We start from the raw sequence: 26,902 nt of genomic DNA, 5'->3' as shown, positions 1-26,902 counted from the left end.
AGAACTTTTGCGAAGGTAAGTGGATTCTTGCGTTAGCATTCCTCTCGAAAACAAGTGGAAAATAACAGTGATTTTAAAGTCCATATCGTTTCAGGAAAGTATTAAATTGGCGTTTGATGTTGCACATTGTTAAATGTCTTTGTCGGTGTTACATAGCAGATCGAACGCTTAAAAAAAAAGTATGCATGGTTGCAGCATCACTGGCTAAATTCCGGACAACACTTTCTGAATTCTGTACATACGATGAACAGAAATCTCAAAACTTACATACGAAGCCTGAATGCTAACGACACGGCCTCGTGTTTACAGTTCTCATGAAGACGTAACAACACGTTGAAGTTAATATCCGGGAAAAAAGTTTCTTCGTTTGTCAGAGAAGCCATTAACTTTCAGGAAAGGAATGTCAGTTTCCGAAACAAATCAAAACCGGAATTATTGTTTGGCTCCTTTTTGTTTGTTCTCCGAGGTTGTAGGAAGTTGCGTGGAGTATTTTTTTTTGAGTTGGGGGGGGGGGGGGTGGTACAGCCAGGCGGAAGGAAGAATTCATGGTGGTCTTTCGCCACCGCGGTAAGTGCTTCTGAAGTAAGCAGGTAGGTAGTCTGATGTGCTTCGTGCAATGTACAGTCTGTGCATCAAACATACAGGTTTCTAAAAGTATTTCAATCAGTGGATAATTTGTTCCAGAGATATGTTGGTATGCCTTAAGAGAAATACGTCTTATAAAATGCCTGTAAGTTACGCGGGCCATGTACCACGCTTAGGGGGTTTTAGCTTGGAAACCTAAAAGGCAGAGACTACTTGGAGGATTTTAACTGATCTTAAATAAATAACCATGCGATGGTGTGGACTGAATTTAAGTGACCCAAGATAGGGTCCAGTGGCGGATTCTTGTTTAATAGCTCTGTTGGATAGAGTTAGTTATTTTGTTGGTAAGTTATCGGTAACGTTAGTTTATTACCAAAATACACCATCGTACCCTGTGCTTTGCTCGTTCAGTCCAGCCCACCACTTAACTTTATATTTATTTACGATCCATTTTAATATTATTATTCCATCCACCTACGCCTATCTCTTGTATGTGGCGTCTTCCTTTCAGGTGTTCGACTAAAATTTTTTACTCGCTTATCATAACTTCCGGTGCAAATACGTTGTTCACTGTTAGGCAAGTTTTACAGTTCATTTGCCGTATAATTTCCTCTGTCATATCAATTCAATTGAAAGCGTTTAAAGAAAATTGCGTGTTATGAGGTTCTAAGTAAAGCCACGCCGGAACGGGCAGAACTTCTTGACAGTTTGATGACGACAGCCCCTTATGGAATTTGCTGTTCTTCAGAAACCGGTTACCACAAGAGCATCTAACTGACACAGTTGACTTACATCTGAATCGGGACTGGTCCTTTTCAATTCCCTCCCCACTTGAAGAGAGATGGAGTCAAACATGAGACTAATGATAACAGAAAACTCGTCTGTGCCCTAGGTGGGATTCGAATTCATGACCCAGAGTGCGTGTTTCATGCCCACCTAGGCCAGTGGACGGATACGTGTTTGATATAAATAAAAATGTCGCTTTCCAGACCGTCACAGTGGAACAGCAGTGTAATTAGGCGTTCTTTACGCTCTAGCGTAAGCGAAATATATCTTATAGATCCTCCCATGTCTTTATCTGCCTCGTCTTTCCTAGGAACTAGCCAACCCGCATGACTCGTGGTCTTTGTTGAAACGCACTTTCAACAATGGTTACCCCAGATCATTGTTCTCAACAGCGACATGAAACTATAGCAACAGTGACCTTGAGTACGAGAGTTGCTTTTGTTGTTACTTTCGAGCAAGAGCGGTCTAAGTCCAGATTTGATTTCATCCGTGTTTGTCACATAAGCAACCTTTTGAAGTCACTGTAGGAACTTCAGTGTACTCCGAAGAGTACAGTGTCAGATGTTGTTTTAATGTAGATCGCAAAATATGTTAATCTCCCCTCCGTGAAGGCTTGAGCGATCGTGGAGGGATGTCTGTGATGGCGGCATTCATTGAGGAGAACGATCAGCTTTGTCCTCAGAGGAAGAGGCTGGAGTGAGCTCCAGAACCGGTGTGTCAGACGGTGAGGATGAGAAAAATCTGTTAGTGTTATTGGATTTCTGGATTTTATCCATCGTCTGATGTTCTGAAACTGGATCTTTTCCCGCCTCCAGGTGAAATAGTAGGGAGTAACCACTCCTTAAGGAGTACATACCGGTCCATACCGGTTGTACAAACCAACCCTAAAGCGTTCTGACGGTTCCCATTTTAACCCGACGGAAACACCTGGTTCATTAAACGTGTTCTTTTCAAATAGCAGAGGATGGGCAAAGTCGAAGAACCCAGTAACTGAACCTGACGTCGTCAGAGTTTTGTGGAGTGTCTCTGCATCTGCCGGTACGTAATTCGAACCTGGCCGTCCGGTTCGTAACCAATCATTTTACTGAGATATCCTCCGACGGTTTTAAAAGCGACATGTGGACCAAGTCTGTTCTGTTCCGAGTGCCCTTCATTCTTTGACTGTGGCTGCATATTTTTTCTGTCAGCCAGACGTGCCGTATCTCAATTGCATGAGAAGCGAACGATGCTTATCGCAATGCTGTTGTTTTTATGACGACGTCTACTGCTGAATACCTCACTTCATCGTTTCGAAATTGATTTCCTTTCCATTGAAATTTATCGGGTGGGGGGCAGTGGGCACTTCATGATCTGACAGCAGGAACAGAGTGGGAGATGTGTCATGTGAGAGGAGCTGGATGCTGTAAAATGAAAAGTTGTTTTTTTTTTTTTGGGGGGGGGGGGGAGGAACCTGAAGTGTTATAAATATTTGTATTGTGGTATTTGAAAGCTTTTGTGGTTTAAGTAAGTTGTTTATCAGGACTCGAATTTCTAGAAAATTGTCCTTTTTGCATCTGCTTAATAAAGCTTAGAAGTCGGCACAACACAGAGCACCAGTACTACACCCATTATTAGCAAAATGCTTTTGCTTACAAAAGACGCAGTCAGCTTGTTACACCTTTCCTACCCCTGACTTTAAGGTCCCATATTTTTCACTTGTAAGGGTTTACAAAAAACTTGACCCTGTATTAAGCCTGAAAAGTTTCATCTTTCGTCCATAATCCAGGTTCGTATTTCTTAAGAATTGATTACTAAGGCGTATGAAATGTCATCTGGGGCAAGAAACAAAAAGACACACACACCGCGCTCTATGAAATAATGTGTCAAGAATTATAAATCTGGCAAAGAAGCGAAATGTTGACGTCATAGGTGGTAAATTTAAAACAGATTCAATCTGTTTCACCGCAAATCATGCACATAAATAGAAAAAATTACAACAGTTCTTGCAGTTTCTCTTTGTGGACTAAACATCCGATGAGAAACTGGCCTCTTATGTGTCCTTTCTGCTGCTAATTGGGAGCCTCAGGAATTGAATTTAGTTCAGGGACATCTTAATGTTCTTTAAACTGCATTTCATTACGCATAATCTCACTTATTAGACTAAGTCAAGAGACAGGAGACCAGATGTAATTAAATCAACATTAGTTTTCTAGGTATTTCTGTATGACTACCCGATTCGCGTTTTATGTTTAATATTTTGTCTTTCATATGATTATCATCCATACATGGATATAAATTTAAATTTAATTTGAGTATAAACACACATTTATATTTATAAAAGCCATCGTTCGCTGTAGAATAGTCAAGGCATCGATGTACAGTGGCGTCTTTATTTCGTGTTCGTTTGTGTTGGCGTTTGAAATTATGCAATTAAATTATATCGATCATGTAAGTAATATCGATGTAATTTATAAGCTTTCTGTTGAATTTTCAATGGACACTACACTAGTTCTTTAATATTCCATTTACATTCACGGGAAATAATTTTTCCTGTGGATAATTGCGTTTATACTTTGTGAGTGGAAGAAAGCAGTTGTTTCCCTATTGGTGTCGACCTACAGGAAGCCATAAGAATTTATTAAAACATTTCGATAGATGGGCGTCTCAGTTCTAGATTAAATGTAAATACTTCTAAGGTTTCATATTCTTTGCCGTAATTGTTATATATATATATATATATATATATATATATCGTTTCATTAAAGAATACTTTCAGTGTTTTAGCAGCTTCTGTGTTTTTTGTGGCACGTAAAAACGTACCAAATGTAAAGAAACTTACCCATACATCTCCCCTATTTTCACGGAAACTGAAGTATACAATTATGCCCCCCCCCCCCCCACTATAGAGCCTTCACATCGGTTGCCCAGGTGAACGTGTACACACCTTGTCTCAGCATTTATGAGACTTCAAGTTTCCCACTTTTCACTTCCACGTATCCGATTTTGATGGCGCCACAACCAACTTAGTTGGCAACTTTTGTGAGACCTCTTATTCTTTCTCTCCTTCCATAACCATTTTCATTATTTCCCCTCTCTCCCGTCTGTTTTTGTAAAGATATCTGCCTCTCTCCCTCTCTCACACACTCACTCTCTCTTGTTCCTTTTTCAAGAGCGTCCTATAAAACTGTCACAAACAGTCACATGGGCGGTCGGATTTAAAGGTTTGCTTCGAAGGGCATTTCCTCTGCGTTATGGGATGGAATCATATCCTTGTCTCGACCAGGTGGACTATCTCCTATCTTCTGTTTTATGACACTCACAGGCCAGAAGATACTTCAGCTGCGTCCTGGTCACCATTTTGTAACATAATGCTTCGTGTATTCTTTTCTCGACTTGTGACTCATACACACGCATGTGTAAGGATTGTGAATGTGGTGTCAAAGAGACAAGCAACTGTGCCCTCTATTTCGAGTTGAATATCTGCATGGAAAGTTACCGCTTAGTCATTTAATGAAGTCTTCACGGGCCTTAAATAACCGACGTTTCGAGGGCATTCTCGGTCATCATCATAAATATTATGATCAAACGAGGATGATTACCCATGAGAACTTCAGAACTTATAGATCTAACATACTTAAGTCATAGCATGACAGTTATTTGCTGCTGATGCGTTATAATCACTTTACTGAGATACAAAGCTAACAATTACAAGAAACGTAGGTCTGTAACAGAAAGGAGTATGGGAAGATTAAATACTTTTCCCGTTCCTTGGTCTATTTAATGACTTTTGTAAATTTATAGATCTCACGTCTATTGGCAGGGTCATTCTGAATGACGTGGGAAGGAGTTTCCATGATCTATGCTATCCTCTAGGCTGAGATACACCAACTGAGGACCTCAGTGGGACCGCAGCGTCTGATTTACCCAACTGAGAACAACTTCTGCTTCATTATTGGCCCTCATTCTGTATCGACGCCCACGACTGTGTTCGAACCGCTACCCTGAGATTACAAAGCGGACCGCCAACCAGTCGTCCCTCTAAGCATGACCAATCCAAGTGCAATGCATGACTGTAGCGATGACTCTGACTCCGTAGGTCACACTGGGTGAGTCAGCGTCTCGAGGAAGATAAATGTTAATATCTAGAAATGGGACCGATTTCTTATTGTTACTAAATATGGTGTTGATGGCCATGTTAAATGACGTTTAAAGGCACAGAGTTCATTCTTTATTTGTATCTCGGGGCAAACGATGACGCCTTTTCAGTAACAATGGTCCAGCAGGTGTAGATATGCCGCCCTCCCACCAAGCTGCTGCATAATCAGACGAGGGTGTCATCGCCAACCGTGTGACCGCGTTGGGAAGGTGTTTCCTGTTTACATGCATCCAATTCCATAAGCTTTGCCACGCTGCTCGTCACTTCTACTTTGATGCCGACAAGACAAACAAACTCGACTTAGGATCGACGAAATATCTTGTAACGTATCATCACTTTTTAAGTATTTGCCATTCTTAAATATCCGTCTTGAGCAGTGTTTTCTTATTCTCATACGTTTCGATGAAGAGTGAAATTAAAGGAAAATATATTCACTGGACATGAAACTCAGATGGGAAACAAAAATGTATGCAGATTTTGGTGTGGAATCCCCAAGACCAGAATAAGAATAAGGACAGTATTAAAATGTGTCTTAGGGAAACAGAACGGTGGTTTTGAAACCAAATTATTCTAAAGAGGCCTGTAAAAGTTTGTTGTCAATACATTACAAATTATCAAATGTGAACGAACGTGATGCGGATTACGCGAATTGCACAAAGTGAAGTCGATAGATCGATTGGTTCGTTTGAATGTTTTCAGTTTCTTTTCGAGTATATGATCTGTGCTAAAAATTTTATAGTTAAGCCCATCCCTAAATAAAATTTTAGATAGATACATAGCAATAGGACCAAAAATATTTCAGAAATTCTTTTTTTCTATTTGTGCTATGACCTTTATGTGATATACTGCTTTTGAGAAGGTAGCCAACAAATAGGCTTACTAAAATATATTTATGAATATACACTATATCCCTATGTATGTACTACGAAACTCAGAATAAACAGTCATTAGAATTTGAAGTTCTCACGGTGGAGAGTTCGAAGTCTTCTGGGTTGTAGTCCCGTGTAGTCGGATGAAAATATACCGACGTTTCAGAGGTACTCATCTCCCTTATTGTACAGGCAGTAAGCACCTCTGAAACGTCGGTAAGCCTCTACCAGACTTCACGGCTCTACAGCACAGAAGACAACGGCCTTCATAAATAGCGATTATTTCCGTAAACAAGATGAAGTTCTCGATCTTTATAATGAGGAAAAGTTGTATTTTCTTTGAGGAAGACGCAAAGTTTTTAAATATTTAGACGAATTTCGGGCATCAAAGAGTGAAAAGACGTAAATTTAACTAGGTCCTTGATTCCAGATCGGCAGGTAAGAAGACTGAGTGCAGAAGGTGGGGTTTACGGGAGGGGAACGCACAGATAAATACAGAATGTTGTTACAAGTTAAACTTACGTTAACAAATATGCTCGCTGCCAGTACCACTTTATTTTTAATTTCTGTTCAGGGGGTACGTTCTTAAAAAGCTTCCACAAAGCGCCATAAATTCTGTTGTGGATTGGTTGCACGGTAGCAGATTACCTAAACGGTAGGTTATGTATGAGGTGAGGTTACCAACGAGGCGAAGTTGTCGACGTTGGTCTTCCGGATAGTAACGCCGTCATCACTGAAAATGGAAATAGCATGTTCTTCTGAAAGGTTGGCATGTACCTGAAATTCCATACGGTGTTACAGCCAAATATACTAACACTGACAGGAGATTACTTCCCCGTCATCACCTCTACTTCGCCCTCTGGGGTTTTAGAGACTAGAGGAAGTATGATATAACACAGGACATTAAAATACAGAGTTAGCGATAGATTGGATTCATCTAGTTTAGGACAGGGTCCATTAGTGGGCTGCTGTGAGCAAAGCAATCAACTTTTAAATTCCATAAAAAGCGTGGAATGTATTGACCAACAAAGCAACATCCTTACGTCATTTTGTGAATGAAGAAAGGTTAGAGACCCCGTTCCACAGACCTTTGCTATTAACTCATCGAAACAATAACAATAATGTAATTCAGAACTTTGAAAAAATTGGCCTTTTGCAGTTTGTGTTAAGTTCACTTCTCGACTAAATTATTTCCTTTCGTTATTTCACAGTGAAATTTTTAGTCAAAGTAACTAAGCTAAAATTTACAGAAAAAAATTGTACTATTTTATTGTATGTTGGGACATAGTTCTGTACTCTTGATCACTAATTTTATCACTTATTATGCGTGGTTATGAAATGTATTGCCATGAGGGTGGATAGACGAAGTACTCTCGAACTAAGCAGTGTTAAGTGGTTTATTCGGAATAGACTAGGCAGGCACTTTGCATGTTGAGGTACAAAAATCAGTTGGTATTTTTTGATACCTGTAACATTACAATGGACTGGACATGTAGCTCGAATAGGAAGACAAGAAATGTGTAGACAATAGGTATGGAAACTTTTGGAAAGCGTTCAACTATAAGACCGTGAACAAGATGGATTATAGCCGAAGTGTGAGGGTGGAAGGGCAGTGTAACTGGCTGGAGGTCGTGTAAGACCTCTATCGGCAATGTTGAGCTTGAGGGTTCTGCTACCACAGAGTAGGAATTAACTTCCCAATGGCCATTAATATAACTGCTGATGGTGGAACTTGAACGTCGGAGACTGTGTGGTCTTTCTCCAGACTCGGCATCAGTCAAGTGTCTGTAGTGCTGCTGTTCTATTCGTGAAAGCAAGCCGAACACTTCTGCTGTTTCCCCGTGCTTAAAAATATTTCTGTACCGTCAATTTGAATGAAGGAACTGGATTTCGTACAAGTTAAAGCATCTATAAACTAATTTAGGTCTAGTCTTATGTTTGGTTATGAAGCGGTGTTATTAAACTGATACATGTTTCACGACTTTTTCATCGTCCCGTGATTGGCTAAAAATACACACAGGTTTCGGAATCAGAAGTAGATTTCAGGAAATAAAATGATGTTTGCAGTGATCAGGATACGAAACCAATAAATACAAAACGAATAAGAGTTGTTGATTCTTCAAGGTGGGCTTTAAAGGACGAAACAGCTCTTCGGTGGAGACAGTCCCTGAGTAGATTTTAGCAAACTGTACAAGAATTTCCTGCTGATCTGTAAAACCAACATTTCCTTACAGCTACCACAACAGTGAGCCAGCTCAGTCCCTTCCTTCCATTTCTACAATCTGCAGGTTTTATCTTTAAACTCTCTGGTTTCGTTCTACTGGTGGTTTAAGAAATTCCTTTTACGTTCTATTAACGAAACCTTAAGGACACATCTGAGATCTGTAGGTGGGAGAAAAGTTTTAAAAATGGACCTTAGAGAAATACGATGAGGTTACGGAAAAATTCTCTTCGCTCTTGACTGGATAAAGAGACCGCCTTTGTCAACATTTTAGTGAATCTTCCGATATAATAGAGAGCGAAGTGAAGAAACGGAGGGAACCTGGAAAACAACTTTGTTACAAATTACACTTTTCGTATTAAGTGATATTCAGTGCCCCTGTCCGAACAGTGTCGTGTACAAAGAGTTTTTTTGTAGCAATGTTATGTAATGTATAATCGTTTAATCGAAGAGAAAGCTATAGGAAACTTGTTCCAAGCTTCGAAACTGTGAATTTAAAAGTTTATCGCGGGGATGCGGGGGGCGTGGAGGAGGATTGATCCGTAGTAAAATAAATTCTCTTCATTCCCTGTTAACTACAGACGTTCGTAATTTTATTTAGTTTCACGAAATAGCGAGTTACTCGATTGTTTCGACAGATGGCGACAGTAGTCGCATCTGGTAACTGAAGAACCACTTGTAACAGAGCAATGTATCACAGCGGTGAAGAATTATCCTTCCCGACCCGCCTGTCGGAAGTTGCTCCCCAGGGAGACCGAACATCTCTATTTTCAGGAACATGACAAGGAAACACCAGACAGACATGATTTAGCGAGCTGGGGGGGGAACCTTCAGCGGAGGAATTATCCATATCAGCAATATTCAAATGCAAAGTACTATCAGCCCCTGCTGATGGTATCGTAAATTAAACGTGTGGACTCGAAACCGGTTTCACCGGGTGTGACAACTTGCCGAAAGGAGCAACATCGTTTCCCTTTTCTCCCCCCCCCCCCGCCGCCGATCGCCCACCCTCTCTGTTTCGTAAGTTCTGCAGAACTGAATCTGGGGATAACTGGTCTGTTTGTTTAGATTTCGATGAAAACGTTAAAAAAAAATTAAAAAACGCCTACACAGAGTATACGATTGAATTTTATGTTTCTGTTTTATTTAAAATGTGCTGTGTTGATGTCGTCGTCGGCTTAGCAACTGCTGTCATTGGTCCCATTTCACGAGTTCCATGAGATTTTGTTATGTTCGGCAAGCCATGGGTTTTATCTTAACCTAACCTAACCTAACCTAACCTAACCTAACCGAACCGAACCTAACCTAACCTAACCTAACCTAACCTAACCTAACCTAACCTAACCTAACCTAACCTAACCTAACCTAACCGAACCTAACCTAACCTAACTCAACCTAATCTAACCTAACCTATCTGACATACGTCCTGTTCTTTTCGTTCTTTCAACCTCTCTTTCTTCCCTTCTTCCTTGTTGCCTCTACTTTTCTTTCCTTCCCTCATGTCTTTCTTTGTTTCTTCCTTGTTTCATTAATCCACTGACACTGTCTTCTTTCTCTCCATTACGTCACTATTTCTGTCATTCCTTTTCCGTTTCTTTCTTACGTTCCGTCAAGTCTTTCATTCTATTTCCATTCCTGTATATAAGGCGTCTATTCTGGAACGTTCATTATAACCCGGTGACAAACACTTGAATCATTCTTACTTTCGGACTCAGGCAAGTTTTTGTTTAACCAAGTATAAATTTATTTTGAGATTTTCCTGATCATCTTTGTCGAAAGAGGAAAACGCGATTTAATCACATAGCAAAAATAATCTTGCAGTCACAAAACATATAATGACGTCACGTGTTTGCGTGAATTCAGTATGAGACACCTGCTCTACCATTGGTTACGAGACATGTACCAATATACAGCGTGTGCTGGTAAGGTTATGTCGTCTCGCTAGTTGATGCCCTTTGAAGATTCGGTAGAAAATCTCTCATTTGTCACACACTCTCTTCTGATACTCTGTGAGATTTTTGTTCGCAAGGCGCGGAATCTTCTGGTTTGTTGCGCCGTGTAGCCTGGTATAAATTTATAGGTTTCAGACGTATTTGCTGCTTCCATCATCAGGGATTTCTTCAACAGTTGATAATATTACTGGGCAAAAGAATTGTGTGATGTTAAGAAGCCCGAAACAGTAGCCTAGCATTCGTAAATTCGATGAATCGCCCTGATGAAGGAGGCAGTATGACCTCTGAAACGTTGGTGGGCATCTACCAGACTTTACTGCGTAACAACCCAGAAGACAGAAATCTTCATACTCACCGCTGTGAAACCCTCAAATCCTACATTCCAAAATTTTCTTCTCGGTCACGTAAAACCATTATCATTACAGGAGTGCTTTCACTTTCCGAGAACACGTGTATGTGTTTGGTTGATCATACGTCTGCTAGAACCCAGGTGATGTGTTTCATTTGCTTTTATACAAGGCTGTTTGATATCCTGAACGGTCGTTATTTTAACCACTCTAATTATTTTTATAGACTTGGACTGAATTTGAGCCCGAAGTTCTGTTATTAGGGCAGATAATTGTATCCTGGGAATTTTATCGATCGACGCATGTAATTTGTTTCATTAAAGGTGTTGGTAAATGTCTTGGTATCTGATCATGAGAACTTTCCAGAGTTTTTTAGTGTTTTTTTGTGTGAATCTATAATTTGACTTCCGTCGGGTTGGCCCAACTTTCTACCCAGTGGGCACCGGGTTCTTTCCTCAGCGTGAAACTGACCACTCAGTCCCATCTAATTCTGGGGTTAAGAATACGTAGAGCTATGCCTTCATTCCCCATACGTTTGCATGGCGTGGTGGTATTTTCGTTAGGTTCCTACAAAACTTCTTGTTTAATCTTAACCCCTTAACCTCTCTTTCTTCATTCTTCTTTCGTCTTTCTCACTCTGCATGAGCACATAAATACCTTATTTACCAATTTCTTTGTCCTCTTGTTTCATTCTTTTGCTTGCTGATTTCAATTTTTGTAGCTTCCTTTGTTTTCCCCATTCCTTTTTTACTTCTTTAATTAATTTGTGCTGTGTTTTCTTTCTTCATCCGTTTCTATTCTTAGTATTTAAATTCTCTATCTCCTTTGGTTTCCACTTTCCTTTCAGTTTTGCGTGTTTTCCTGCAATGTTGTAATTCGCGTAGTGGACGACTGAGCCCTTTATTAATCAAACAAAAGGCCAACACATTGCAAACGAGTTTCAGTCCGTGCTTGTAAGTATCTTGTTATTACTAGACCCTGCTCCGAAAGCAAACGAAGATTAGAATACGTGCTCTAAAGTAATAACATTTTCATCCCACAGATCTGAGTTCAGTACGCTGCTTCACTGGAAACACGCAAAATATGTAGTATTGCCATAGTGGATTTATCTACATGACCCCTCAAAGAGCACGCAGGCCGGGTTCTGTAATGTAACTGGTTACGCGTGTATCTGCAAACTATCGGTTTGCAATTCGCTGAAATTTTTAAAATTTATTAGGGTTATGTTATCACGATCACTTCGCTCGTTAAACACGGCCTGTCGTTTGGGATGCTGGGTTTATTCGCACGCGAACAGGCATCTTCTCAATAATTATAAAGTAACTTTCATTGTCAGTGAAAAATCTGTTTGACTGATCTATACTCAATTAATTAAACTATAATGAGATGATAAGGAATCACACATAGTGAGGATCTTCATAGTTTGTAACCTTCGATTAGTATTCGTATGGCGATAACGTCAATAAATATGAAATTGGAACGGTTATGTGACACTTATGTAGGAAATGTGTAATGCTTACAAACGTTTTGGTCGGAAAACCTCAAAGGAAGACTCTACTAGAGAATCTTCAAATGTACGCTGGAGAACATTAAAATGTATGGCGGAGAAATGAAAATGTGAAGATTTGATTGGATTCATGTGCCTCAGAATGGGGTGCATAATAACATGGAATTTATTAACCAGCTGAGTAACTATAAACTTCTAAAGAATGCCTTATATTGTGGAATTCATTAGTAGAATAAGTTTTGATTAATCAGAATTACTCCAAATTTAACACAGAACTACACAAATTAAGTAATTTTATGAATAATACTTAATATAAAAAGGGTTATGCCTAATACATACAATTATTTTAGATAATTTACTAGTTGTATTATAGTTTCGTTTGAGGAAAATATGGGCTTAATAAATCATGAAATCAAACGCTGTGGTGTTGTGGTTAGAAATCGTACTTCGTATTTGAGATGTTCCGTCTTCAAGTCTGGGTCCCTTCGGCCCCTCAAGGGGGTTGTGGTTCTGTAGACGGCGACAACTTTCACCCGCAGTATTCACACTTCATAATTGCCTTACAGTTCTCTTGTTTCGCTGTATAACTTACATCATGGTTTAATAGGAAACCAAATCAAAAATCTCTGTAACTGCAAATACAAATTCTGAAAATCCTCCTCATGCAAGTTTCTACATCCTTTTGTGTTTTCCTCCGTCTTACGCCCAAATGAAATTTTAAATCTATAAGACAAAAAGTAACGACAAGCTAAAGACGATATGTGGCCGGTGTAAGCATGGGTTGCCTGATCTGTGAAGACGGGAAGATTTTATATTCACAGTGCCTAATGATAGCATCGCTTTCGTTTAAATATCATTCTAAATAAGTAACTTTTGATATATTACATCTCCAGCTAAGAAGAGAAAATTACTGAGATCTCAAGAACCCCTATAACAATAAATAGTCAACGGGCTTGTCTCCCGTCAGAATATACTTCAGATAATAATTCACCCTCCCATTAAAACATTTTAAAGTTTCGATACGGTTGACGCACGTGAAAAATGTAACACTCTGCCCCTTGTTAAACTTTGGAGCATGAAATCTAGTGTGTGGTTTAAGCACCTGTATTCTTTTTGTTTTGTTACATATCGTCACTGATTAAAGAACGAGATACAACCTTGAAGAACAACACAAAAAGTTGACCTACATGTGGTATTGTAACCTCAAGGCCTTGAGGACACGGCCAGCTCAAAATTTCTATTGTTTTAAATAGGACGCATAAAGAATAGCAAAGAAACATTTACGTTTTCATGAATATTTTACAGCAATTGCTAGAAATCAGTTCTTAGCCTGAAAGTCATGCCTGTTTGTCCGTCCGAACGTTTCGCCTATGAAACTACTAGACGAGTTTCGACGAATATGGTGTTTGGGTCTAACCTAAAAAAATAATTTCGTGCCGGTATATTAATTCAAAATAACACCCAGATAACTTCAGAAAGTTCAAATTGAATATAATCGATGTTATCAGAAATGGCACATGGCTCAAATATAAATCTGATTCAAACCCCACAATTTCAATTTTGAGTAATTTTCGATGTCGTGAATGTTTAGCGAACTCGCAAGGGTAAATTATTTTCTACTATCCCAACACTCTTTAGCCCTTACAGGTGAATTCCACGATAAAATCTTAAAATAGTCTTTTAAACTCAGCACACATAATCATAGCCCATCATACACAACGCTTCATAATACAGTGATCAATAAGTGTCTATAATAAATACAAAATATTAATATTTATGGCATTTAATATCGCTAACATTCATGAAACTAATGGCAAATGCTTTTAATACTTCCTTTGAGATATGAATTTTGCTCATTGATTTATTCTTTATTTGTTTGAAGGCGCTTTCTTATCTGAATCAACTACAGGGTGGGTTGGAAGTAAGTAGGCATTCCTATTTACAAAGGTACATGTAAAAATTATTTTCATTAGCTTTGCATTGGAAATATTGAGGTTATAACCATTTCTGAATGCCTACTTAACTTCCCACCCACCCTGTAGATAGCTTTGAATGTAATGATAAATTATGAATGACGCGGAAAGAATCAGGCATGGCCTGTAGCGGGTGAACATTTGCGACTGTGTCCCAGTTTCCTAACGATGGTGTTTAGTTGAAGTGGTTATGAATAATGAATATGTGAGAATTTGGAAGGAGGCGGCCATACAAAATTTGAAAATTCTGTCCCGTCCTTCGCTTAGAAATACTGAGGAAAACAGCTAGAAACATCAATCCGGACAGCTGAAAGCTTTAATAAACGTCGGTCAACATTGGCGGCAAACGTTGTCCGCCACTATGAAATTCTTACAGCTGTGGAAGTCTCCACTCCGGGAGTAGAACTCGGTACCTCGTAGCTACTGAACAGAAACATTTGGTCTGTCACAACATGCGTAGTTGTTCTCCTTGCATTTTACTTTTGTGTTGTTTCTCGGCACGTGCTGACCTCACGTAGTTGCGGTCACTGTTCTGCGCGTGGTGTCTGCGGTTCTTGACTCCTGGGGGTCGCAGGTTGCAGCCCGCCTCGGTACATTCCCACCTCTCGATCAACACCGACAGGCAATAAACTGGCAGCCAGTGAGCAAACAAATCTGTTTCGTCTTGTTAACTTCTGCGGCTGTGCTTATCGGTTGAGGTTCCTGGTAACACTTTCCAACAAGGCGGTCTGTTCATAAACAGCGAGAACCAAAATTACAGCGGAAATGTATAAGCTTACAGTTCCCTTTATGTGTTCTACTAAAACATGTCATTTAGTGTCAAAGTTGCCAGAAACGCTTGTAGTGTGAAATTTATTGGTAAAAAACACAAACTCTTTATTTCCTTCAGCGCCCGCGTGTTTACAGCAACCATGAAACAAGCGATTTGCAGTTTTCCCTGTAACATCCAGAATTTGCCTTTTATTTAAAATGTTACACACATTTGCAGTCCAGGCAAGGGACCTTACAATTTCTAGATGTTCTTCAAATATGTTTCGATCAAATTTGATATCACATTTCTCTGTTAGTGCATTCCATTTCATATCTTAAATGTTATCTTCTGGTTTCTTCTTAGCTTTTATTTCCGGTGTTGTGCTTGATTAAGCATCAGGGTCTACTTTACGTTTACTTTACCAAATATGATTTATTTCCATCTCGTTTTGTTTTCATTTTTTAATTTCCCTTCCTTTTGCGTCACATCAGTTTTCGTCTCCTTTCCTTTCCTTCGTTTTCAGACGTCTTTTCCTCTGTTTCTTCCATGGTGTCTTTCTCAATGCCAAAAGCCGAGACGACAACGCGTTCTTAAATTGCCACTGTCGGATCTAAGGCAGTTTGCCATTCGTGCAGATTAACGAAGAAAGGAATGACCTACTTCCACTGCTGGTGAATCACTGTGATTAGGTGATTAGGTCAATATCCTTGGACGGCTTGTATTAAGGTCTCTGGAAAGAAGCAGCTTTTGTGCATCAAGGCCAGAGCGCTTGGTAAACGTTCTGCAGACACAGCTGGACACCGCGCTGTAACTAAACGCATTCCACGGGGCAGAATCATTGTAGGGAAGCTGATAGTCATCCAGCTGGTTAAGAAATTGCCGGCGTCTGGTTCAGTACCATGTTCACAAAAGCTCACTTTGTGATGTTATTTGATACTCTTTTAACGAACGATAATTGGTCAAAATCATCAAAGCCTCGTGCGTTGTTGGGAGTGCACAAGAAAATTAATTAATTTGGAATAGTTTACGCCTTCTGTCGCCAGTGGGTCTGCAGTAGAAAACAATATTAAAAGTAATTCTTTTTAAGTCATATTTTATTCACCAGAAATCACTGCTTTCAGGGCTGTCGTCTGGGGTGTAACGCCGTGTAGTCTGGTAGAATTTTACCGACATTTCGGATCTCCTTGCTGCTGCCATCATCAGGACGATGAGTAAGCCGGGCACGTGAAATAGGTGTGAGATAAAAGAACCAGTCGCACGCGACTTACTCATCGCCCCGGTTATGGAAACAGCAAGGACATCTGAATCGTTGGTAAAATTCTACCAGACTATACGGCGTTACAAACCAGTAGACAGTCATCTTCATACTCACCGCCGTGAGACCTCATATCTCCAGTTTGAAACAAAGGTCTTAATAAAAGTGGCCTGTGGTTTCTAGTTTAATGAGAGATCATCAAAATAAAAAGTACGCTTTATTGCACAGACGGATATTACATTTTCAGTGTTGGTCCCTTTGATTAAACAAAGTCCAGTAATTTTCGTCGGGGGCTAATTATCCGAACAGATTTCGTGCTTTGTAGACCGAAATGGCGAAACGTGAGATGGGATAAAATATTTTCCATCGCTATAATGAAATTAATATGACTCCTTTAGAGATAAAACAAATTTTCGGATGATTTAACTGCTGTTCATGACAGAATTATTTCACGTATGTGCTAAATGAATGACAAGTTTATTACTCCGCTGAAACTGAATTTTGCTGTGGTTAGAGGCACCAGAAACACGCACGTATGACAATATTTTCCATCCCGTTAATATCGTTTATTTAACTACAGTTTAGGACTGACGAGAGAAATTTATAGATGTGCTAAATGGATGACAATGCTTCTATTCCAACAACAAAGTGGATTTAACTGCGGTTACAGGGAGGACAGAAAATATCGGCACACAAACGTTGTACCCTGCTCACAAATACAGAGTTCTAGCCTCTATTAGTGTCGGTGGATTGGTTAGTGGGTGTATGCGTTAGTGCCTTGTAAGAATGCACGCAAATCGAAACTATTGAAGTAAAACTTGGTATTGAAAGATTAATGAAGCAAATACAGTGAAAGATATCTCACTGATTATTTAGTCTTGTTAAAGAAAATTACTGAGTAGGTTAATATGAGTACGTGTTTGCAATAGTAGGACTGATATAGTAGCATTTATAATAAATTTAGTTGTTTGTTTATTTATTAATGGACTTTCATGTTGTTTATCAGGATTGTTGTTTCTGTAATTTCTTTTTGTATGCAGAAAATTAAAAATTTAGAAATATGCTCAGAAATAAATCACTGAATTATATGGTTATTAATTTATGGATCATACTTGTCTGGTGATACAGACTGAAACATTTGAGAAACGTCTTCAACGTAGTTATTTACAGAAAAACTTGTTTATACCATGTAATATTCTCAGTTTATTTGACTGAATTTAAAAAAAAAAGATGGCAATATTTCTTGCTGTGACAGTACAACAGAAATGACTGCGGTTAGCGACGAGGGAGAGAGAGAGAGAGAGAGAGAGTTGATAAATTGAATATGACGTCTGTTTACGTAATGCAGTGATTTCAAGTGCGGTTATCTGTAAAGGATCGTAAATGGATGTCAGTGTTTTAAGTTTTATTAGTACAATGGATTTAAATGCGGTTAGGAGTCGAGAGATCGATTCGTACATGTCAAATGGTTACGAATATTTTATAATCTTCTAGTACAATAGATTTAACCGTGGTTAGCGGCGAGTTAGAATAACCCTGTAAATCCGAAAACTTTAGACTTCGAGTAGGAACGGTAGTTTTAGCTGTCAAAATACAGAGGATCGCATTGCAAGTTCTATTTTATCGAATTCGATTCGATTTACTGACATCAAGTCTAGTTAAGCAAGCGCACAATACGTTTATATGGATCGGCGTCTTTAAGAGACAACGAAAGAAGGGGGGGGAGAGAGAAATATAAAGATGACGGAAGAAAGAGATGTTTTGATAAATGGAAAGGGTTTAAGGAGAGAAAAAGGAAGAATACAAGAAAGAGAAAAGGGTTACTTGACATCACAAACACGCGCAGTTCACCATGGAGGTCCGTGTTCATTCCCAAGGCAACCTCCTTGAAATTGCCAGATTAAGGCAAGCATGTGACCCGGTGGGAAGTAGGATTTGAGGTTTTCACGGTGTTGAGTACGAAGGTGGATCATTTCTGGGTTGTAGCGCCGTGGAGTCTGGTAGATGTTTACTGACGTTTCAGAGGGCGATGAGTCGCTCTGATGATGGAGGCAGCAAGGGCCTCTGAAACGTTGTAAACTTCTACCAGACTACGTGGCGCCGCACCCCAGAAGACAGCCGACTTGGTGGAAGGTATGTCGGTGATCTTCCGAAAAGAAATATTACAGTTGAAGTGTAGGTCCGTTACAGTTTCTGTGATGATAAAAATATTTTCAGAGACAATATTTACAAGGGCTGTGTCATGGATTACCGTTAGCCTTAACTTTGTAACATTATTTACCTTTAGAAAACTCGAAATTTCTCTCACATTTTAGGTATATGACTTGAAAGATCTAGGTAAAGATGGGAGGATAATATTAAGATGGATCTTTAAAAAATAGAATATGAGGGTGTGGACTTGATTTATCTGGCTCAATATAGGGTCCAGTGGCTGGTTCATGTGAAAACGGTAATAAACTTTTGGGTTTCATGAATGGTGCATAATTTATTGACCAGCAGAGCGACTATTAGCTTCTCAGGAAAGACCAATCCGTGGACTTGGGTAATGCGTTATATTTTGTGGTCAGATAATTCTGTAAAAAGTTTTGTCTTTGTGTGTGTGAAGTAATAACTGTATCTTTAAATGTGTTTTTTTAGTATATAGCGTTTGCTGTTCAGAAAGCAGATGGTGGCCTGAAGTTCAGATTACACGCCTCACACACATGTCGGAGAAGTTGTGTATAATTCGGAGACTTTCACTCTTAATCTGAACCAAGAAGCGTTGTTGCTCAAATATCCGAAAATCGGAATAAAGGAACGAGTTATAAGGGTAAAAAAAAACAGCCATAGCAGGCCTTATATTTCAGGATCTTTTGAAAATTTCAGCTTTATTTACGTGATAAATTAAGCAAATGTATCTCTAACCTAGCATTTTTCAATGATGAACATGTAGTCATTACCATATAAACAAAGGCAATGTATGAGAATTTTAAGTAGATTCTTTATTTTAGAAATTCGGTTCTTATCCGAAAAAAACACAAGTATTCTCCATTATATACATCAATATCATAAACCGTTTAGAGAAATAATCGCTGTTTACTCTGATAATCTTACAAAACCTATAAAAGGAAAGATGATAATTGTTAAAGCAGGTGATGAATATACTTACCACGAGACGTTAAAGCTGCTTTTATAGAAATATGGCCGCCCTAGTTCCTCAACTGACGATTTTGAGCCAGAATAAAATAAGACATCCTAACACAAGATTATGCAAATTTGCTGTAGTGTAAACACACTGTCCGTCTAATATAAACGATCATGTCAACACACTGGCCGTGAAACAGTATACAGAATTATGGGATTTTTTTAATATGTTCGACATATATATCAAAGGGTGAAGAAGTGGTTCTGAATTTAAACATAAACTCGATAAGAATCTTAGATTCATCTTCAGTTCTGCTTTTCCTTATTATCACATCTTCAAATTAAAAGAAATGTTTTAGTCCGCTACTTTAACCTCTCTCTTCAACCACCTATGTTACGAATATCCTATGCTTCACGGCATATTACACAACAAACATGGTTCTTTAATTAACTTCGAATCTTGTTCTGATTTCAAACTTCATCAGTACACAATTTAACCAGACAAGATCATTCGATACGTTCCTCCGTGGCCATGAACTTCATTTTTCACTAACATTACAAATATCTTTAGGTCTTCACTAGGGCTATATATGGACCAAATTCTAACAGTTTATATTACCCCAAATAAAGACTAAAAAATTACTTTCTAAACATAATAAAATACCTTTCAATGTACACGTAGACAATTACCGACAAGCTTTATCATAATTATGCATTCTTTTCACACATGATATAGTATAAAGTGAGCTATTATGTTAGAACTGGGAAGAAGACAGCTGGAACGTATTTAAAGGTAAGTTGCTATTCCAGCATTTGTCAGTAAAGACAGGAAAATGATTAAGAAACCTCAATGAGGATATACTGTAACTGAGCTGTTTACCGACTGAAGACCTAGAGCCTTACCGCTACACCGACATGCATCCGATCGTTCTTGGGTGTTTTATCTACACGGGACTCTAGCCCCCCCCCCCCAAAAAAAAAAATGTACGGGATTATTTGACGCATACAAAACTCCTGATTCTAACCTCCGACGGCCTCTTTCACTCGTGAGTGTCTTAAATCCCACGGTCTCCGGGATCAACGTTACCATAGGCCTGTTTGAAGGTTGTGACGCTTTTAATATTCCGAAAGCCATTATATTTTAAAATGGTACGCCATTAAACTTAAACATTAAAATGGAGCTGTGTTCGTAACATAGTGGTAACGGGCAATTAAGAATGTACATGCGTAGTCCTACCTTTGGTCGGAAGGATGCTCCTGACAGTACTTCCTGTTGTCCTCTTGGGTCCTCCACCAGCTGCGTATTTCTGGTACAACTCCAACATATGTTTCGGAGGTGTAAAAACTTTTGCCGCCGTTGATAAGGGCTCGTTGGGCGGTCGAAGCTTCAAAATCTGTCGAAATACATTCTGCACTGCAACTTCAGGGCCTTCCGTCATTTCAGCGGTCGCCCGTACGACCGTTGGCAAGTATAATAGAAAAACAGTTGCCGGCAATAATGCGAGACGTTTGAATCTTCTTTCTAACATTTTCACTGACTCTTAACGTCTTCAGGGAAAAATCGATAATATGATTGTTGATTGTAATTTTGCCCTTCACAGTTGGAAGTCTGTAATGAGGTTCATTATTTTCTTACATTTATTTAATCAAGTTATAAGTTGGGTTTATGGAACTTGTAAAACGAATAAAATTTGCTTTTTCACATATATTCAGGGGATAAACTGAAAGGCCTTTGCTACCATTAATATATATTTGAAATACACTTCAAATTCATAGTTGATCAATGATATTCTTTCTAAAATTACAACAATTTATGTCCTGTTCCTGGGCAATTTATATTCTTAATAATGCAAGATTTCGACCAGTCTTCTACCAAACATATTGCATTATGCAGTTAATAGTCTTGTATTATTTAGTTCTATTTATATCCCTACCTTCTGTCATATAAAGTACGCAACATTAATTCAGAGAATCCGACTACTTATATATCACACCAATTTGCAACTAATAAGCACGGAACATTTTTGCAATGTCTACAAAGAATCTGGCCTTTAATTTCTGTTAAAAAAAACAGAAAAGTTTATTCGAATTTATACTGTTAACGACAAATAAAGGTGCATTAATCACCAAAACATCCATTCACGTAATCGATAAATGTAATATGTTGCTGGCCAAAACTTTTATGGCAGTAATTAAAACACGAGTGTCGTATATTGTCACACATTTTCGCTAAGTTCAGTTTGTGTTTTCACTGTACAGATTTCTGAATTTCGTTTCCAGCTAAATGCAATTAATTTTCGACCAGAAAAGAAATTTTCAATGGGGATTAAATACCGCAAAACGTGAATTTCTTCTCACTGGTAAATGTTTGATTATATAAATATATTTCAGAGTGAATAAAGAAACTTCTAATCAACACATTTCCATGTGTGAAAGAGGCTACACTCAAGGAGTGAAAGACGTATAACAATCGAGAGATCGCTGTAGCCTGTCGAGACAATCGAGCAGCTGTCTCGCGCGTCCTTCCCGCTCTGTGGTGAGATGTGAACTGTCTTGTTCTCGGGCCTTGCATTGTATTCCACCTTGCATTCGCTCGCTGACGAAGTAGCGTGCGCAAAGCCTGTACCAGTCTCCTCCCCTCTCAGCTCAGCTGTGTTTAATAGCTCCATCTCCTAGAATCGCACACGAGAAATGTCAATGGTCATGTCTTCTAAAGTACCTCTGGTATGATCGCCGTTATCAACTTCATTACGTGTACGTCCTTCTAATAAGTCATACAGTTAATCAAGTACACAGGTAATTTTTATTAAGTTCTGACACTATTTAACAATGTTTTATTGATTACAGAGATTATGGTTCACTAACTACATAAAAAGGAGTCCATTCTGCTTTTACAAGGGTCCACGATCACTTCCTATCCAGAGCCACATGAATCCAGTTCTCGCCTCCGATCATATTTAATTGAGATCCACTTAAAAAGTACTCCCATCTAAGACTAGATCTCCCAAGTGCTCTCTTTCCTTAAGGTTTTCCGGCCAATATTTTGTACGTATCTCTCATCTTCCATGGTCTATCCGCCAATCTCGTCTTCCTTTATTTGATTATTTTAATAATATTTACTGTTGCGTACAAAGTATAATTTTTTAAATTATTGAACTTTCACAGTCCTTCTGTCATTTGATCCCTTTTTAAATTTGAATGTTCTTCATTGTGTGCTTAATCGGAGATTATTTAAATTCACGTAAGTAGTAACAGCCAATTGACTGTAAATGTTACGAAGATTGTGTACTGTCTGTTTTAACAGACAAGTCCTATGTCACCACGTGTCTCCAAAAAGTTTAAATTTAATGCCAGTTGTATATTCAGAACGACAGTTTACAAGTAAACTGAGTAAATTTCCGTTCCTTAGTACTTACTGATTGGTTATAAAACTGTAATTATTGTGCGTGATGTTTTATGTGGGCTTGAATTGTTGAGAACTATTGGACGTAACAGAAGTAAGACATAAAAGTTTTGAGGAAATGATGTATTGTGGAGCTTCATAGCTTGTATTCTTTACCAAATATGATTAGGGTAATCAAGTCAAGGATGATAAGATTGGAGGGGTATGTAGCACGCATGAGGGCAATTATGAATACAGATAACATAACAGTCCGAAACCTGAAGGGAAGTGCTCACTGAGGATATGTAGGAATGACCTACATTTTACATGGTAGATAATATTTTTATTAAAATGGGTCGTAAACAAATAGTGTGTAGATCTAAGGATATTGTCCGAATTAATTTGGGTGATGATAGGGTAAGTGAACCTTCAAATTCATTAAAAATTGACAGTCGTTACTAAAGCAGAGGAGAGACCAGAGAAGACATTATGGCAGGGCTGTGGAGTCGGTAAAAATGTACCGACTCCGACCTCGATATAAAATCTTAAGAATAATTTCCATATCGTGTGAGCTGCCGGCGGCCGGAGATTCAACGACGCGTTGAGCCACATGGTGTGGGAATAATGCTCTGTAACTATGGCTCCGGTAACTGTATACAAATTAACCGATTTCTGCAATAACCATTAGACGTATATTTAGATATAGGTTATAAGTCTAAAAATTAAGCTGATGTTTCACGTAGTGATGATGAAATCTCTTAAGTTTCCATTTATAATTTTAGTAGGTTTACCCTTATTAATACATATTGAGCTTTTATGAAGGAGTCGGAGATTTTAGTACCGACTCCACAGCCCTGCATTATAGTGTTGTTACGAATAAAACTACACCATCGAATAACTTAATTATATTTCTTAGATTCTTAAATGCATTTTGCTGCAACTACGAAATAACTTCATCTATCTTTGACAACCATATCTCATTAAACACAACGTGAAATTAAATAAGCGTTGTTTTGGCGCAGTTTAAACATTACAGTATTCCAGACTACCTATAACTTTCATTGTAAGCAGTTTTTAAAAGTATGGCATAAACATGTGAATGATAGCAAAATTCTGAAGATCATGTAAGAGTCGTGTACTTAAACTAGACCCAGGGGCGACTTCAACTCGTTCTTCATTTGTCTCCAGATAAAGTTCGTTATAAAAATAATGAGATATTGTTGAGAAGGGACCTGGTTTCTGAAAGACGTCTTATCATGCTAATAAGATTTGTATAATTCAGCTGGCTGTCCTCAGAATAACACCGTGGTATCACACGATCATGAGGTCCATCACTGCCACAAATGTCCAATGCTGGAAGCTGTCCAAGCCAGTTTATCGTAACTTCTCTCGTCAGATCTCTGCCCACACAGTTGTTACGTGCTTTTGGACGCGTGTCCCTGTTCCATCACTGATGTACTACACCTGTAGGAGGCGCCCGGTTCGAATGACGACCAGATTACCAACCTTCCTCACTCACACTTTTCGTGTTCTTCCTCATTCCCTCCGCCCGAATGTCATTATAGTACTTTAAAGTATGACATCATTTACTCTTTCCAAATTCATGCCTTTCTCCATACATCATTCGGCCCTATATGGACACTGTAGCTGAAACAGCGACGTTAAATAACCTAATAATTTATGATAATTGATGTTTTTACAGAGATGAGGACAATGATATTGTTCTTTTGGGTTTTGGCGCCGTGTAGACTCGTCAGTAGATTTCAAAGACTCCATCTTCGGGGCTGAAGTGGCGGTCCATAGCCAAAACGTTTAATTTCTCGTAAAATCTTATTTTTCATTTCTTGATTAAAATATCTGCTATATTCCATGTACGGGAAAGTAAAAACGTATAAGGATTAATATCTTAAAGCAGCCGCGGATTTCAGGAAATATTTTTGTGCTATGTTTTACCGACTTCTTGCTTAAAAAGTTCCAAAGACAGTAGAAGGAGTAACAAGTGAACTCTTCTCTGAATAAAGCTGTTTTGGCTTATTAAATTTAATTTTGAGGGGAAGTTGTAATAATTTGCTTAATTTAAAACCTTGTTAATTTATATTTAGGTCAAGATTAAACAATATACTATCGTGTTGAAAATCATGCTTGTCCTTTAGATAGGCCGGAATAGTTCAACGCGTTTGTGAATACTGATTTTCAATTCGTACGTCCGACTTACTTCATGGCGCTATAAATCAAAACAAATGGGCTTACTGAATTATTTTCTGGTTCAGAAAACAGTGTTTGACCAAAAACAATACGAAGGGAAACGCAGAGACTGAATGTGTTTTCATTGTGTTGAAAGTTACGGTCCCATGTACAGAATTTGTGTTCATTCTTTCCTTTTATCCCTTTGTTGATGTTTTTTGTTGCTTACATTTTTTTTGGGTGGCATGATTAATACATCGCGGTGCCTTCAGCAAAGACGACTCGGAGGAGAGAAAAAAATGTTTCCATTCAGTTTGTCTGCTTGTCGCAAAACTTCTGCTCGTGAACTAGAAAACCGACCAACCTCTCAGTCCCTTTGTTGATGACAAATGAACGATGCTTGTACGGGAGAATGAAATGACACTGCTCGACATACGCTGTTATTCATAAGCATTTGAGCACATTTTCTGAACACTCTGTACACCTCTTCTATTTTATCATCTAAATGGTACGAGTTCGTCTTGAACATTTCGTTATTATTTAGGACGCTGCTTGTTCGATTCCTATTTAATAACGCTGAGTAGGATGCAAAGTTTCACATCAGCATAAGAATACCTTCGCGCTCATATTAACTTAGCTGCATTCTGTTTCTTTCACTGAACGCCAGAGTCATAATCGTCTTTGGAAATTCCCGTCAAAGTGCTTCATTCTGAGCCTGATTAGTTTAGTCTACACCAGTGGTATTCAACCTTTTTTGTTCGCGTACCCCCATATATAATTTCTCTTCAACTTTGTACCCCCAAAGTTGTTGGTGTATAATTCAAGTTACACATAGTATATAATCTGCATCTAAAATAAATTAAATAAATTACATTACTGATTATTCAGTGTTTATCATAAAATAATATATATTTTTTTAATTTCACGTACCCTCTAAGATGTCTTCGCGTACCCCAGGTTGAATATCACTGGTCTACACCATCATATAAACAGTATTGAAACCCCAAGACTCATTTTAATATTATCATCACTACTACTACCACTAGATTTCTTAAGCGGTCTCTTTACGTAGAGCAATCTGGAAAAGCACATAAATATTTTTAATTATCCTATTCGTACTGTGTGCCCTGCCCAGCAATTCTTATTCATTTAATAACTGTAACGGTATGAAGTTCCAGATTTTCTTCATTTCTTCGTTACTTCATTGCTATTTGGTCTAAATATATATCTCGGCACCTATTGTCTTTTAATCCACCCCACCCAAGCCCTGAAAATGGAGGCAGTATGCTCCCTCGAAACGTTCGTATCTGTCTGGCGTTACAACCCAGAAGACTTAACACTGGCGTTAAGAGGTCCGTTAACCAGGGCCACCATCCTTAGTAGCCGAGTTGGTGCTGCTAAATCAGAAGTGATGGTCTGTTAAGAACTTCTAAATATGCCAGTACGCTGTGGACTACTCGTTGGGTTAATGAAGCATCATAAAAATCTCCATCTCATAGAAACTGCAGAAACACTGGCACCTTTGCGGTAATTTTGCAGTCGCCTGTTTTATTTATCAATTTGAAGTCTATGTACCTGTTTATTTTCGTTTAAATTTAAGACTGTCTCTGTCAGCACGACATTGGATTGCATGGAGAGGACTGCCTCAAGATACAGAGGGCAGATGTGAATATATTGAAAATTCAGGATAATATGATAAGATTATAAAGGTTTATTCTATAGAGTACATAGAAGTTCCAAAGGCGTTCTTTACGCCACATTCTGTATGTGTTGTATCACTAGGTCATATGCTGCTGGTAGATGTCAGCACGATGGGTAATAATGTCATCAGA

The 26,902-nt window shown here is 38.6% G+C and overlaps 1 protein-coding gene across 2 annotated transcripts in view; it reads right to left on the bottom strand.

The window, feature by feature from the left end:
- LOC110831032 (uncharacterized) overlaps window positions 1–22,039 on the bottom strand; it is a 79,546-nt gene extending 57,507 nt beyond the window's left edge. The window contains exons 1-2 of one of the 2 annotated variants that reach the window (XM_022066562.2): window positions 21,439–22,039; window positions 20,742–21,113 (exon numbers count right to left, since the gene is read on the bottom strand). In XM_022066562.2, coding sequence (XP_021922254.2) covers window positions 20,742–21,033 — 292 coding nt within the window. In that variant the 5' untranslated portion in view covers window positions 21,034–21,113; window positions 21,439–22,039. Of the gene's footprint in view, window positions 1–20,741 lie in introns of both variants that reach the window. The other variant, XM_022066563.2, reaches the window with a different exon arrangement.
- Between the last annotated feature and the right edge of the window lie 4,863 nt (window positions 22,040–26,902).

The sequence above is a fragment of the Zootermopsis nevadensis genome, unplaced genomic scaffold (assembly GCF_977971745.1).
Source record: "Zootermopsis nevadensis isolate Lab colony 2312 unplaced genomic scaffold, Znev_1.0 Znev_ptg000030l, whole genome shotgun sequence".
Classification (NCBI taxonomy): domain Eukaryota; kingdom Metazoa; phylum Arthropoda; class Insecta; order Blattodea; family Termopsidae; genus Zootermopsis; species Zootermopsis nevadensis.
This window is presented reverse-complemented; position numbering and strand designations above follow the sequence as displayed.